Here is a 12508-nt window from a genome sequence, read left to right as displayed (position 1 = left end):
GTCTGCTCCCTAAATACAGTTCTGCAAAACGCACAGCCTTGGAGTGTTACAGTCACTTCCTAGTTGGCCTTCTTACCTACAGTCTGTTGTGCCAATAACCTGTCTTTCACAGCCCCCAGTGTTATCTCCCTAGAACACTGATCATGTCACTCCCTGTGTGGTGAAGGCTTCTGCTGACTCCCCAAAGTTTACAGAAGAAAGCCCAAACGCCTAGCAGTGACACAGAAAGCCCTTCAAGTCTAGGCCTAATCCCCACCTACCCTTTTTGGCCTTATCTCCCCCTCATCCCTCTACACCAGAGCCACACACAGAATCACTCTTTGTTCCCTGAACAGGTTTTGGTCTTTTGGGCCTCCATACCTTTGCACAAGCTAGCACCTTTGCCACCATATCCTTTTCTCCTTTCTGGCTGTTGAAATGAAACTCATTTTTCAAGGTTCAAATAAAATGATTCCTCCCCAGTAAAAACTATACTGCTCTTGCAAGGAGCTTTGGTCACTCTTCTCTGCTTCCTTAACACTTTGCATATAATCTTATAGCACTTACATCATTGAATTGTAATTCTTTATTCAGCTTCTGCAAGTTCACTCTCTAACCGCTCCTTTTCCCTATCCCCAACTCGTCTTAAGCCACCTTTGTTTTTCTGATTTTGCACCTACTGGGAAACCCATCAGGTGTCTGTTGAATACAGAACAAATTATGCCCCCGTGTGCAGCCCAAATGTTTAAAAGTGGAACGAACACACACACAACAGACACAACATGATTTCAGGAGGGTTTAAACTTTTCCAAATATAATTTTTAAAAGTCTAAATTAAAAGAAAAAACACATATTAAGAAATGATGCAATTAATCCATACGAGTTTATTGTAGGTATTGTGTTTCAAAAAAATTTATAGCATAAATAACCTTTCATGTCATAAAATAACTTAGTACAATTTATAATAAAACTTCGAGAATTTAACATCTCATCAAAATACAATAAAATATGGTTTTAAAATATGATTAACCCCTTCTGCTTTTCTTTTCCATTAGGGCATATAAACCAAAAATATCCAAACTACTGCTGTATTATTTAAACTTTAACAAAGCATATTTGGTTTATTTTAATGTAACTCAACCATCCTAAATTAATACATAGTTTGTTTTCCTTCCTGCATGGTTCTTTGTAATTTTTGTTCCTTTTGACTTGTATTTCTGTTTCAACACAGCTTCCTTCTTCATTTTCACCTCTTTCCATCTGCAAAGTCACCTATCTCCGGTCCCCTAGAACATGTAGTTGAACTCACTCAGCCCCTTGACATCAGTTTCTGTAATCCTTGCATCAGTGTAGGGAGTAATTGCTTGAGTAACTACAAAGGTATTTCAAAACTTCAGTGCAATTTGGTTCAGTTATTTTCATTCAGATGCCATCACCGTTCGGGGAGATTAATCACCGGAACCCACTGATCCATGTATCGACTTTCCCGGCAAAAACAAATAAGTTGACTTAAGGCGGGATCCTTCCATTGCGATGAATGTGGATTCTGGGAACAAATTTAGGAAAATAGATGTATTATTATTATTTTTTTTTAAATCAGCATTTGCTAATACTTACACTACCCTGAGGGGAAGATACTTAAATATTCTATCTCTTCACTATGTAAAATAGAGATAAGTTACAAGCATAAATAATAAAATTTCTAGGTAGTTAGATTACTTGCACAATTGTTAATTATCTATTAAACTATATTCTGCAGAGTCTGAACACAGGCAATCCACACACCACATACATATATTTACATGACGGTATTATTGTTTTGCATGAAAATATCATTCACAATCTTGCCCTGCAAAACTGCACCCTGGCAGAGACCTGAGTGAAAGAACTTGGAGAAATATCTCCACGCTGTACGTGCAGTGAGATGAGCTGTAGAGCAGTTAAATAGAATTGCCACCCATTATCCTCCAAAAGATTAGAGCAGCAAAACAGTCTGCCACTTAACTAGAACCAGTCAGAATACAATAAAATTTAAAAGACAAAGCTACCACATTTACCTCTGAAAGGTTTTTTTTTTCCTCCCCAACAACAAAAGGGTCCATTAAAAAAATGCAAGATTGCAAAGAAAAAAAATTTCCACTCTGTCCTCTTAATGTACTTCTAGGGAATTAATAAGGTCTGTCTCCTACACCACTTCTATTTTTAGCTCTGACTGGCAAAGAATGAAGCTGACTCCTTAATGAGGGTGAGCCAGGAATTTATTTGGCTTTATCTAATCTGCCCTGTTAAAGGAATTAGTCACGGGAGGTAGTGCAGATGTAGGTAGGGAGTAGCTGGGCTGACAATGCTGACTCACAGGGATCTCTTCCGCTGCTGGCAACCTCCAACGTGCTTAGACATGTTCTGTACCAGGGAAAATCCTGATGATGAAACTAGCACATTCGGCTGAAAGTCCGACCACACTCTCTAGGAGGGCAAAGGCAGCCACCCTCTTGACTCCCACCCGCTCTAGACCTGCAGTCCAAGAATTCTTAGCCCTTCCTTACTTCCTTCCGGGACTTTAACCCCCGGCCCCGCTGCCCCCTTCTCACTTACCGTCACCAGCACGCAGTGCAGGTCGGGGGGCTGCTCGGCGCCCTCGCTCGCCGCCCGGCCCGCGTCCGGCTCCAGCAGCAGAAGCTCGGCCAGCCGGCCCGGGTTGCTGACGCGTAGGATGTTGATGTCGTTCTCGCAGCAGAACGCCTGGATCAGGGTGAAGTGGATCTGCAAAGCCACATCCCTGTCGTCGTCCTCGTCCGCCGCCAGCAGGCACAGCACCACGTTGTCGGGGTCTCTGCGGGCAGCGCGGGGGCCGGTGAGCGCCCAGGCACTACAGGCCCGCGCGGGCGCCCGAGAGCCCCGGTCCGCCTCCCCTGGGTCCCCGCGGGTCGCGCTCCGGTCGTCCCCTCCCCCCCCCGGGGGCTGGCACACACGGAGGCGGGCGGAAAGCTGCAGCAGGACTGGCGCTGCAGGGCCAGGGGCGCGCCGCAAGGGCGACCTCCCAGGCTGGGCGGGAAGGGGCGCCCCGAGGGGACACGCGAGGGCCCCACTTACACATTGAGCAGCTTGGCCGCCTCGTACACCCCGACGGTGATGGTGCGCTGACTCAGGGCTTTGCTGAGCACTTCCTCGAGGGCATCTCCCACCTTATCCATCCTAGACGCGGCCAAGGGCGGAGGAAGGGGTCCCGTCAGTCCAGGCCCCCGCGAGAGCCGTAGCACCCCCTCGCCCCGTCCCAAGTGCAAGTGCCACCGTGCACCGGGGCTTTCTGCAAGCCGGGGCTCCCGCCGTCCAGCCGGCCACATCCCCTCACACTCTGAGGCCGGGACAGTGCCACCCGCCACCCTCTTCGGAGGACACTGCCAATTCCCGGCGCTGGGCGCAGCCACAGGCTGCCAGCCGCAGGAGCCGCGCGGGCAGGGACGACCGCGCTGCCCTTTGCAAAGACCCACGGAGGGACCCGGCCGAGCTGCAGAGAGGGCCCGAGGGAGGGTCCCGAGGGAGGCCGGGCGGACATGCCCTCTGCAAACTTTTCCGCCCGCTCCCCGCTACAGCTCCACAGCCCTCTGCACCTGGGGTGCGCGGGGTGGGCGAGAGGGCTCAGGGAGAGGCTGGGGAGATTGCCACCAGCCCGAAAAGTCCGCAGGCTGACTTACCTTTCGCTCTTCTGCTCTCCAGCCGAGAATTCCTCCAAAGTCATATTGCAACTGCAGGTCCCCCACAGAGAGCGGCGTGCGGGCTGCTCTTACCACCGTGGGCGCGCGGCGGCTGCTCTCTGCACGCCCCTCACAGGCACCGTGCGCCGACTCCGGCCCCTCAAGCGCGCGGTCCCCGGCACTGCCCGGCCGCCCCTCGCCCGCCCGGGCTCCTCCTCCAGCGCCCGCCGCCGCCGCGCCCTCCGCCCCTTGCGCCCGGTTCGCTCGCTCGCTGGCTCTTTGACCCTCGCCAACGGACGCGGAACGACGACTGCAGTTGCTCCACAGCCACTGAAGGACAAAGGGCCCGACTCGCCAGAGTTATCCTGTTAACCTCCAGCCAACCACCTCCCGCCTTATTTGCATACTACGCAGCCACTGGGCTATGCAAATAAGCCTGGTCTGGCAATTTGACCCCAGCTGCTGGTTCCAGGCGGAGAGGAGCGGAAGAGGGAGGAGCTACGCGGGAGGCGGTACTAGGGGGCGGGGCGGTGCAGCGAGAGTAGGGGGCGGGGTCTCGAATCCTGTTGGCGGGGCCGATCGTGGAGAGGGGTATAGCTGTTGAGGGACATAGAGGGGGGCTTGTCTTCAACTTGGGCTGGAGAATGCTGTCAAGTGTTTTTCTAGTTGGTGCACATTTTTTATTATCGTTTCATGTCTTTTGTTTTTAGGGGTTGCTGTTAAAGTCTGTTTCCAGGGTTAATACACCCAAGTCTAGTAATTACTAGTAAGCAGGTTACATAAAAAGAGTGTGTCCAGACCTCTGGGGCAGTTTACCTCAGAAGAGTTGTTTATGTAAGTCTGAGCAAAGCTGCTTATTAGTAGTAGTATTTTTTCGGTGCCTTGATGGCTGGTTTGATTTATTTTTGGAAGGTTACAAGGGCTGGAAGCTCAAAAAAGAAAAATCAACACATTTGTGTTTGATGGTGGCAGGGGACCAAGTTGGAGTCTTTTCCACAGAAAACAGAAAGGCTTTCCACCTGCCCAGTGTAACCCTGGAAAACCACGAGCTGGTGCACGTGGGGAGCTGGTGGCCACATGTGTGAATCCCAGCTGGACAACCCCAGTTCACCTTTCCCGGAGAGCCTTTCCCTAAGGAGGATCCTCCTGCACCGGTAAAAGCCAAAAGACAAATGTCTGACACCTTCACATGCCACAGCCTTAACTCAAATTGCTCTCGATATGCCCTAAGCTTCCTTTCATAAGGCAAGTAAATATGTCACTACTTTCCACGGAGAGGCTATGATCTCACTGTGAATTACTGACGTTGGATGCAGAATCATGAAGCTGTAGCTATAGCATGTTTGTTATATGCTAAAATTTCACCTTTGAGATAATGGCAACCTGTCGGTGGAAAGCAGGCCTTTATAACTGCAAACAGTAGTCACACATTTTTGAAACAAACTTTAATATATAGACTTTCTCTGAATGGGTCAAAAGCCCCTTTCTTTGTTTTATGACTTTATGCAATAAATGCAGAAATATTTCTTAAACCTACTTAAGTAACCAAAAGTGGTGAAAATGCCTCCCGCATGCTTGCACTAAAAACAGTGCTTGCATTATTAAGGTCGCTGTGCAGCCAAAGGTCACAGAAGTAACTTTTTTACAAAGATATCAGGACCAGAACCAGTATCAATTGCCGGTGATTCTGACTCATGGCGACCTCAGAGTTTGAGCAGCTGATTTGGGGGAAGTAGATCTCCACTCCTTTCTTCTGAGGCATCTCTGGGTGGACTCAAAGCTCCAATCTTTCTGTTAGCAGCCAAGAGTGTTAACTTTTTACACCACCTAGGGAGGCAAAGATAACATGGAAGTTTTTGTACCCTTACAGAGCAGTTTTTTGCAGCCACTGCAGTGGTGTAGTGGTTAAGAGCTACGGTTGCTCACCAAAACGCCAGCAGTTCGAATCCACCACCAGGTGTTCCTTGGAAACCCTATGGGGCAGTTCTACTCTGTCCTATAGGGTAGCTGTGAGTCTGATTCAAGTGGAGGGCAACGGGTTTGGTTATTTTATTTTTTTTATGTTTGTATCAACGAACCTTGTGGCACAATGGTTAAACATTGGCTCTTAATCGAAAGGTCAGCAGTTTGAACCCACCAGCAACTCCAGGGCAGAAAGCTGTGGCAGTATGCTTTCGTAAAGATTTATAGCCTTGGAAACCCTATGAGGGCAGTTCTACTCTGACCTATAGGATTGCTATGAGTCTGAATCTATTTGCTGGCAATGGATTTGGGTTTTGTGTGTGTGTGTGTGTCATTCTTGGCAAAATATTTTCTAGTTCTCTTGTTCTTAATTTAATGGAAAAGTGATAGGTCAGGTTTCTGGTTCACTTATCCAAGCTGTCATTTTTCACTCAGTCCCTAACTGCACTGTGAGCAAGGGAATTTGAGTAAAAGAATGGTCACGGTCATTGTTTAATTCACCTAAGGGTGCTTGTGTATCTTGTATCTGTACCTTAAATTCTAACATGTGGTGTCTTTGTTAAAGAATTCCTCAAGATTGAAACTTAGGTAGGTGCTGAAGCACTTTCAGTTTTGCAAACAAAACTTGAATTACACAATCTAGCCTGAATCATCGTTTGGAGATTGTTGAACTGTGTTCCTCGGAACTGCAACGTTCTTTACACTAGACGTTTCTCAGAGGCTCTCTGGAAGGAAATGTAGTCACAAGTCACAGCAAAGACTGTGACTTTATCAACTTGATGTCCTCAGCACCTGGCACAGTGTCTGCATTTAGTAGAAACATAATCCATGTTTATTGAGTGGAGTAGAATCCAAAATTTGAACAGGATCGTGCAATTCCTTCAGTCTTGTGTATTGCATGAATTCCCTCTAAAATACTTCACATTTAACTTTAGTTAAAAAACGAACAAACAAATAAACCCAAGAACTGTCCATTCTTGATCCTTTGCCTTTAAAGAACTTATGATCTAATGGATATGTTTATGCTTGAACAGGATTTTAGGACAAAATATTATGCACTGTCACCTGCTAGCTATGCTGAAAGTCCCATGACTTTACTCATCTGAATGGAAACTGTAGGACAGTAGAACTCATGTATTGTTTACACCAATTCAAATGAAACACAGTTGTAATAATGTCCCATCCAAGTCAACTATGTGCAGTAAAAATATGGCATAAAATAGTTAATTCTTTATATAGGGGTAGTCCCTCACTCAAAAACTACGTTGCACGCTCTATCTGGCCTCATGGGAAAGACGTTTGTTCAAGTATTGTGGGGTTTTTCTCTGCGAGATAAGCCCAGGCTTCCAGTATTCAAAAATATCTATTTGTCATACTTTCTGACTCAGATATGTTACATCATTTTGCCTTGTTGCTGAGTCTACCTAGACGTTTCATCAGTGATTATCTTCAAAGTTGGGCCTTGTGGCTGCAAGTAGAAACTACAAGTAGCTGCATTTGAAATGTAGTTATGCATCGGAATGATCATAGATGGTTTTTTTCGTAAATGCTTATTTGTCATCGGGAAAGAAAGAGGAATTAGTATCCAACAGTAAATCAGAGGAATTTCCCTAGATAAATATACATATTTTTTATAGCCAGTGTAAGAACTCCAGTATGTGAAGTCATTTTTAAGACTACTCCAGGTAGCCCTGAGTACTTCATTTGCACAGGATTAGAATGACCTTTTAGTAGTATTTGAAAGGATGCCAAATGGTTATATTTGGAAATGAGATGGAAATATGTACTCAAGAATTGTGGAATTATTTTAGCATTGCTACCTGCTTTGCATGTGAAAATCTTTATGATATATTCTTCACTTTTATCATATATACATCCCTACTACTGGTTCTATGGAAACCCTGGTTGCATAGTGGTTAAGAGCCACGGCTGCTAACCAAAAGGTCAGCAGTTCAGGTCCACCAGGTGCTCCTTGGACATTCTATGGGGCAATTCTACTCTGTTCTATAGGTTCGGAATCAACTCGGCGGCAGTGGGTTTGGTTTTTTGGTTTACTGCTGGTTCCATAGTACAGAATTATAACTTTTTTCCTTTTAAATAATAGTCAATCCTTTAACATCTGAAAGAAATATGATGTTTGTTATTTCAGTATTAGAAAGATCATCGTTCACAGTAAAGAAGACAAGTTAGACTATGACGGATGTATCTACCACCTACCTAAAATATAGAACTGTGTTACTATATTGTGAAAAGTCGTAAGGTTCCTGATATACATATTTTTTGTACAAGTCTGGTGAAGTTAGTTTCTAAATGCAGACCTGAGAATTTCCCTCCTTTTTTGAAGATCATTCAAACAAGTTTTACCATCACCTAAAAATGTGTGGTCTTGTTTTAGGATCAATATTTCTGTTTGATTTTAAGATAAAGGTTTGGTTTCTTGAGCCATCACTGTGATAGGCAGAATTCTCAGATGGCCTCCAGGAGCTTCACCCCCTGGTGTTTCACTTTGTATAATTCCTTCCCCTCAAGTGTGGGCAGAACATGTGACTTGTTTGTAACCAATAAAACTAAAAAACCACTGCCTTCGAGTCAATTCCGACTCATAGCGACCCTATAAGGACAGAGTAGACCTGCCACATAGAGTTTCCAAGGAGCGCCTGGCGGATTCAAACTGCCGACCTCTTGGTTAGCAGCCGTAGCACTTAACCACTATGCCACCAGGGCTTCCAATAGAATTTGGAAAAGATGATGGGCTATCACTTCCATAAGTATATCATGCTATATGGCAAAAGTGGAATAATCTTTCATATGTAATTAAGATCTCTGATCACTGACTTTGAGTTAATCAAAAGGGAGATTACCTGTGGTAGGCCTGACATAATTGGGTGAGCCCTTTAAAAAGAGGACTGGAATTATCAGACTCTTCATTGCTGGCTTGAAAGAAGCACACTGTCGTAAATCTATAAAGATAAAAATCACTATTTTTTTTTTTATAATCTATAAAAAAAAAAATCTATAGCTGCAAGGAAATAACATCTGCGAACTAGAACCTGAGGAAACTTGGAAATAGATCCTTCCTTAGTCAGTCCTCCAGATGAGGAACTTTTGACCTACTGTGAGGTAATAAATGGATGTGGTTTTAGCCACAAAGTTTGTGGTAATTTTTATTTTATACTACATCAAAATCAAATACGCTTATCTTAAAGCCTTTTTGTTGTGTATTCAATGTATCCGTATTGTTGTTGTTGCTGTTAGGTGCCATCAAGTCGGTTCCAACTCATAGTGACTCTATGTACAACAGAATGAAACACTGCTTAGTCCTGTGCCATCCTCACAATCATTGTCATGTTTGAGCCCATTGTTGCAACCACTGTGTCAATCCATCTCGTTAAGGGTCTTCCTCTTTTTTGCTGACCCTCGACCAAGCATGATGTCCTTCTCCAGGGGCTAGTCCTTCCTGATAATATGTCCAAAGTAAGTGAGATGAAGTCTTACCATCCTCACTTCTAAGGAGCAGTCTGACTATACTTCTTCCAAGACAGATTTGTTAGTTCTTCGAGTACTCCATGGTATATTCAATATTCTTGGCCAACACCATAATTCGAATGCATCAGTTCTTCTTCAGTCTTCCTTATTCATTGCCCAGCTTTCACATGCATGTATCTACCCTAAGGAGATTCTCTTCATATATTAAAAATCATAGCAATGGAGCCCTGGTAGTGTTTTGAGCTTTAAGCTAACCACTTTGTGCTGCCATCAGCTATTCAAATTTCACTGGCTAAGTAAGGGCCAGTCAGTCGAGGTGTCAGATGAATAGATTCCTAGGACATTTTTCAAGAGCTCACACACTCCATCTGCCCACCTCCCTGCTGAGTTAACTATGTGTCGACAGGCTTCTATCACTGTAGGGATGTTCTAAGAGTCTGTGCTCAGTGGGCTAATCACAGGTGAGGAAAGTAGCTGGTCTGAGTTGGTAATTGGCCATTGGTAGTTTGTTCTGGAACTTTGAACAGGCTTCTGAGTTCTCTATTTCTGAAATAGAAGAGATCATTCTTTTCACCCATCTATTTCATTGCAAAGCTTTCTTCTTCTAACCTCTTAATGTTGAAATGCCCTAGGGTTCAGTCCTTGGACCTCTTTTTCTCATTCTGCACTCACTCTTTTGGTGACCTCATCCAGTCTCATGGCCTTAAATATTTATATGCTGATGACTCCCAAATATATTTCCAACCTGGTCAGTCATCTCTTCTGAATCTCAGAGTTTGTGCATCATCTTTGTGTCAATATGCAATAAACATCTCAACTTTAACATGACAAAAGTTGGCCTGATTCTCCTCCTTAACCTGTTCCTCCTAGACGTCCATGGCAACTCCATTCTTCCAATTGTTCAGCCCCAGAACCTCAGTGTCTTCCTTGACTCCTTTCTCTCACAACCCATCAGCAAATCCTAGCCGATCTACTTTCAAAATGTAAGATAATTCAACAATTTCTCATCACTGCCACCACCACCACCATAATTTCCTACCTGGGTAACTGCAACAACTAGCCTCTCTCTGCTTTTACCCTTCTTCCCCACAACCCCAGCACTCAAAGTGATCCTGTAAGTAGTAAGTCAAGATCCCATCAATTCTCTGACCCAAACTCACCAATCGTTTCCCTTTTCACTCAGACTAAAAGCCAAGGTCCATACTGTGGCTTAAAAGACCCTACAAAATGTCTTCCCCATGATAAAAATGTTCTAAAATTGATTGTGGTGATGGTTGCACAACTCTGTGAATGTACTAAAACACCATTAATAGTACACTTTAATGAGTGAATGGAATGTGGATTATATTTCAGTAAAGTTGTTATAAGGAGCCTTGGTGGTGCAGTGGTTAAGTGCTAACTGAAGGATTGATGGTTGGAACCTACGCAGCAGCCCCATGGGGGAAAGATCTGGCGATCTGCTTCCATAAAGATTACAGCCAAGAAAATCCTATGGAGCAATTCCACTCTGTCACATGGTGTTGCTATGAGTCGGAATTGACTCCATGGCAGCCAACGACAACAACAACAAAGCTGTTATAAAAAAATCTGATCCCCATTCCAATCTCTTCTTTTACTACTGTCTTCCTTGCTCAATCCTCTCTAGCCACATTGGCCCTTCTCCTGCCTCACGGCCTTTGCATTGACTGCATGTCTGGAATATTCTTTCTCCTGGTACCCATGTTGCTCACTCCCTTCAAGTTCCCTTCTCAGTGAGGCTTACCTCTATTTAAGCTGTAATACCTCTGTGCTCTGGCACTATTGATCCCCTGTACCCTGTTCTTTTATTTTTTTAAATCATATCACTTATCACCTTTGAACATATATATATTTTACATATATATTTTCTTACTATCTCTCTCCGCTCTCCTGCCCACCCCACTCCCCAAGTATATACGTTCAACAGGGTAGTATTTTGTTTTGTCCCCTGATTAATCCATAAGTGGTCAGAATGGAGTGGCACAGAGTGGATGCTCAATAAATATTTGTTGAATCAAATACTGCTGAATGAATAAGTTGTACAGATTTAAAGATATAATTAGTGAACTAAAACCAAAAAAACCAAACTCATCGCGGTTGAGTGAGTTCCGACTCATAGCGACCCTATAGGACAGAGTAGAAATGCCCCATAGAGTTTCCAAGGAGTGCCCAGTAGACTTGAATTGCTGACCTTTTGGTTAGCAGCTGAGCTCTTAACCACTACGCTACCAGGGTTTCCATGAACTAGAACATACGGGTATAAAACTTCTGGTCTCTTTTCATACGTTATAAAGTGTGATGTTTTGATTGAATTCCATTTTCACTGGCTGTATTTGCGTAATTGCAGAGGGTTGTGCACCCTTCTCTGCATTTTGTATGCTTCTTCAGACTGCCTCTGTCTACTCCAACTCTGTCTTGTATTTCTTTCAGGAGCTGTAAACTGGGCCGTTTTATAAATTAAGAATTTGTGACCTCTACCAGTTGGTATTGTATATACATATAAAACCCAATAGATTAAAAGATGCTTAATTGCCAAGCTTCCAGGCTTGTTCTTTAAATGTAGCATAAAGAGATTATAATGATGAAGAAAACCTTGAAACGTTTTATGAAGTTGTGTTTTGAAGTGGAAGATTTAAAAGAGCAAAGATGGAGTGTATTGTTATAGAAGCAACATGTAAGAAACGCAAAGCAAAAAAAAAAAACAAAAAAAAAACCCATTGCCGTCGAGTTGATTCCGACTCATAGTGACCCTATAGGACAGAGTAGAACTGCCCCACAGTTTCCAAGGAGTGCCTGGTGGATTCAAACTGCTGACCTTTTGGTTAGCAGCCATAGCACTTAACCACTATGCCAGCAGGGTTTCCAGGAAACACACAGGAGGATGAAATAAAAGAAATTGAGTAATTTGGGGGAGACTGCATACGAAAGAAATAAGGAGTTAAGGAAAATAAAACATTCTTTACTACCATCTGAACTTTTACCTCTCTCTGTGGCTTTAGTGCTTATAAGTATTTAATCATTATGCACTGGATATTTCTGTCAGTAAAGGTTATGCTTTGAAATTGCTTGTAAGATTTCTTTTGTTCTGTGAATAATATGCATTTTTATATTTCTCTTTCGTCTTCCTTTACTTTGGCAAGGAAATGTCATCTCAAGGTCTGGAAGATATTAAAACAGGATAATTTAAGATTAAACCCTGTAAGACTGTGATCTTTTGAAGAGGGTCTAGGATGCCATCTTTTGGAGCTCCCATTTCTGGATGGCCGGTCTCAGAAGCTGGCCACAGCCATGGCTCCCTGACAGTTCTGTCTGGCTACCGTATGACTTCATAGCATGGAGGTCCAAAGCAGCCTCACTTTTAGTTACCA

At 43.9% G+C, this 12508-nt stretch overlaps 1 protein-coding gene across 1 annotated transcript; it reads right to left on the bottom strand.

The window, feature by feature from the left end:
- Window positions 1-850: 850 nt before the first annotated feature.
- On the bottom strand, window positions 851-4027 carry GADD45A (growth arrest and DNA damage inducible alpha). Its single transcript, XM_049879546.1, has 4 exons — window positions 3675-4027; window positions 3073-3174; window positions 2575-2812; window positions 851-1525 (listed from the first exon to the last, which is right to left on the bottom strand). Exons 1-4 carry the CDS (start codon window positions 3716-3718, stop codon window positions 1412-1414), a joined length of 498 nt encoding a protein of 165 aa, XP_049735503.1. The 5' UTR covers window positions 3719-4027; the 3' UTR covers window positions 851-1411.
- Between the last annotated feature and the right edge of the window lie 8481 nt (window positions 4028-12508).

The sequence above is a fragment of the Elephas maximus genome, chromosome 3 (genome assembly GCF_024166365.1).
Source record: "Elephas maximus indicus isolate mEleMax1 chromosome 3, mEleMax1 primary haplotype, whole genome shotgun sequence".
NCBI lineage: Eukaryota > Metazoa > Chordata > Mammalia > Proboscidea > Elephantidae > Elephas > Elephas maximus.
Note: the sequence above shows the minus strand (reverse complement) of the source record. Positions and strands in the feature narration are given on the sequence as shown.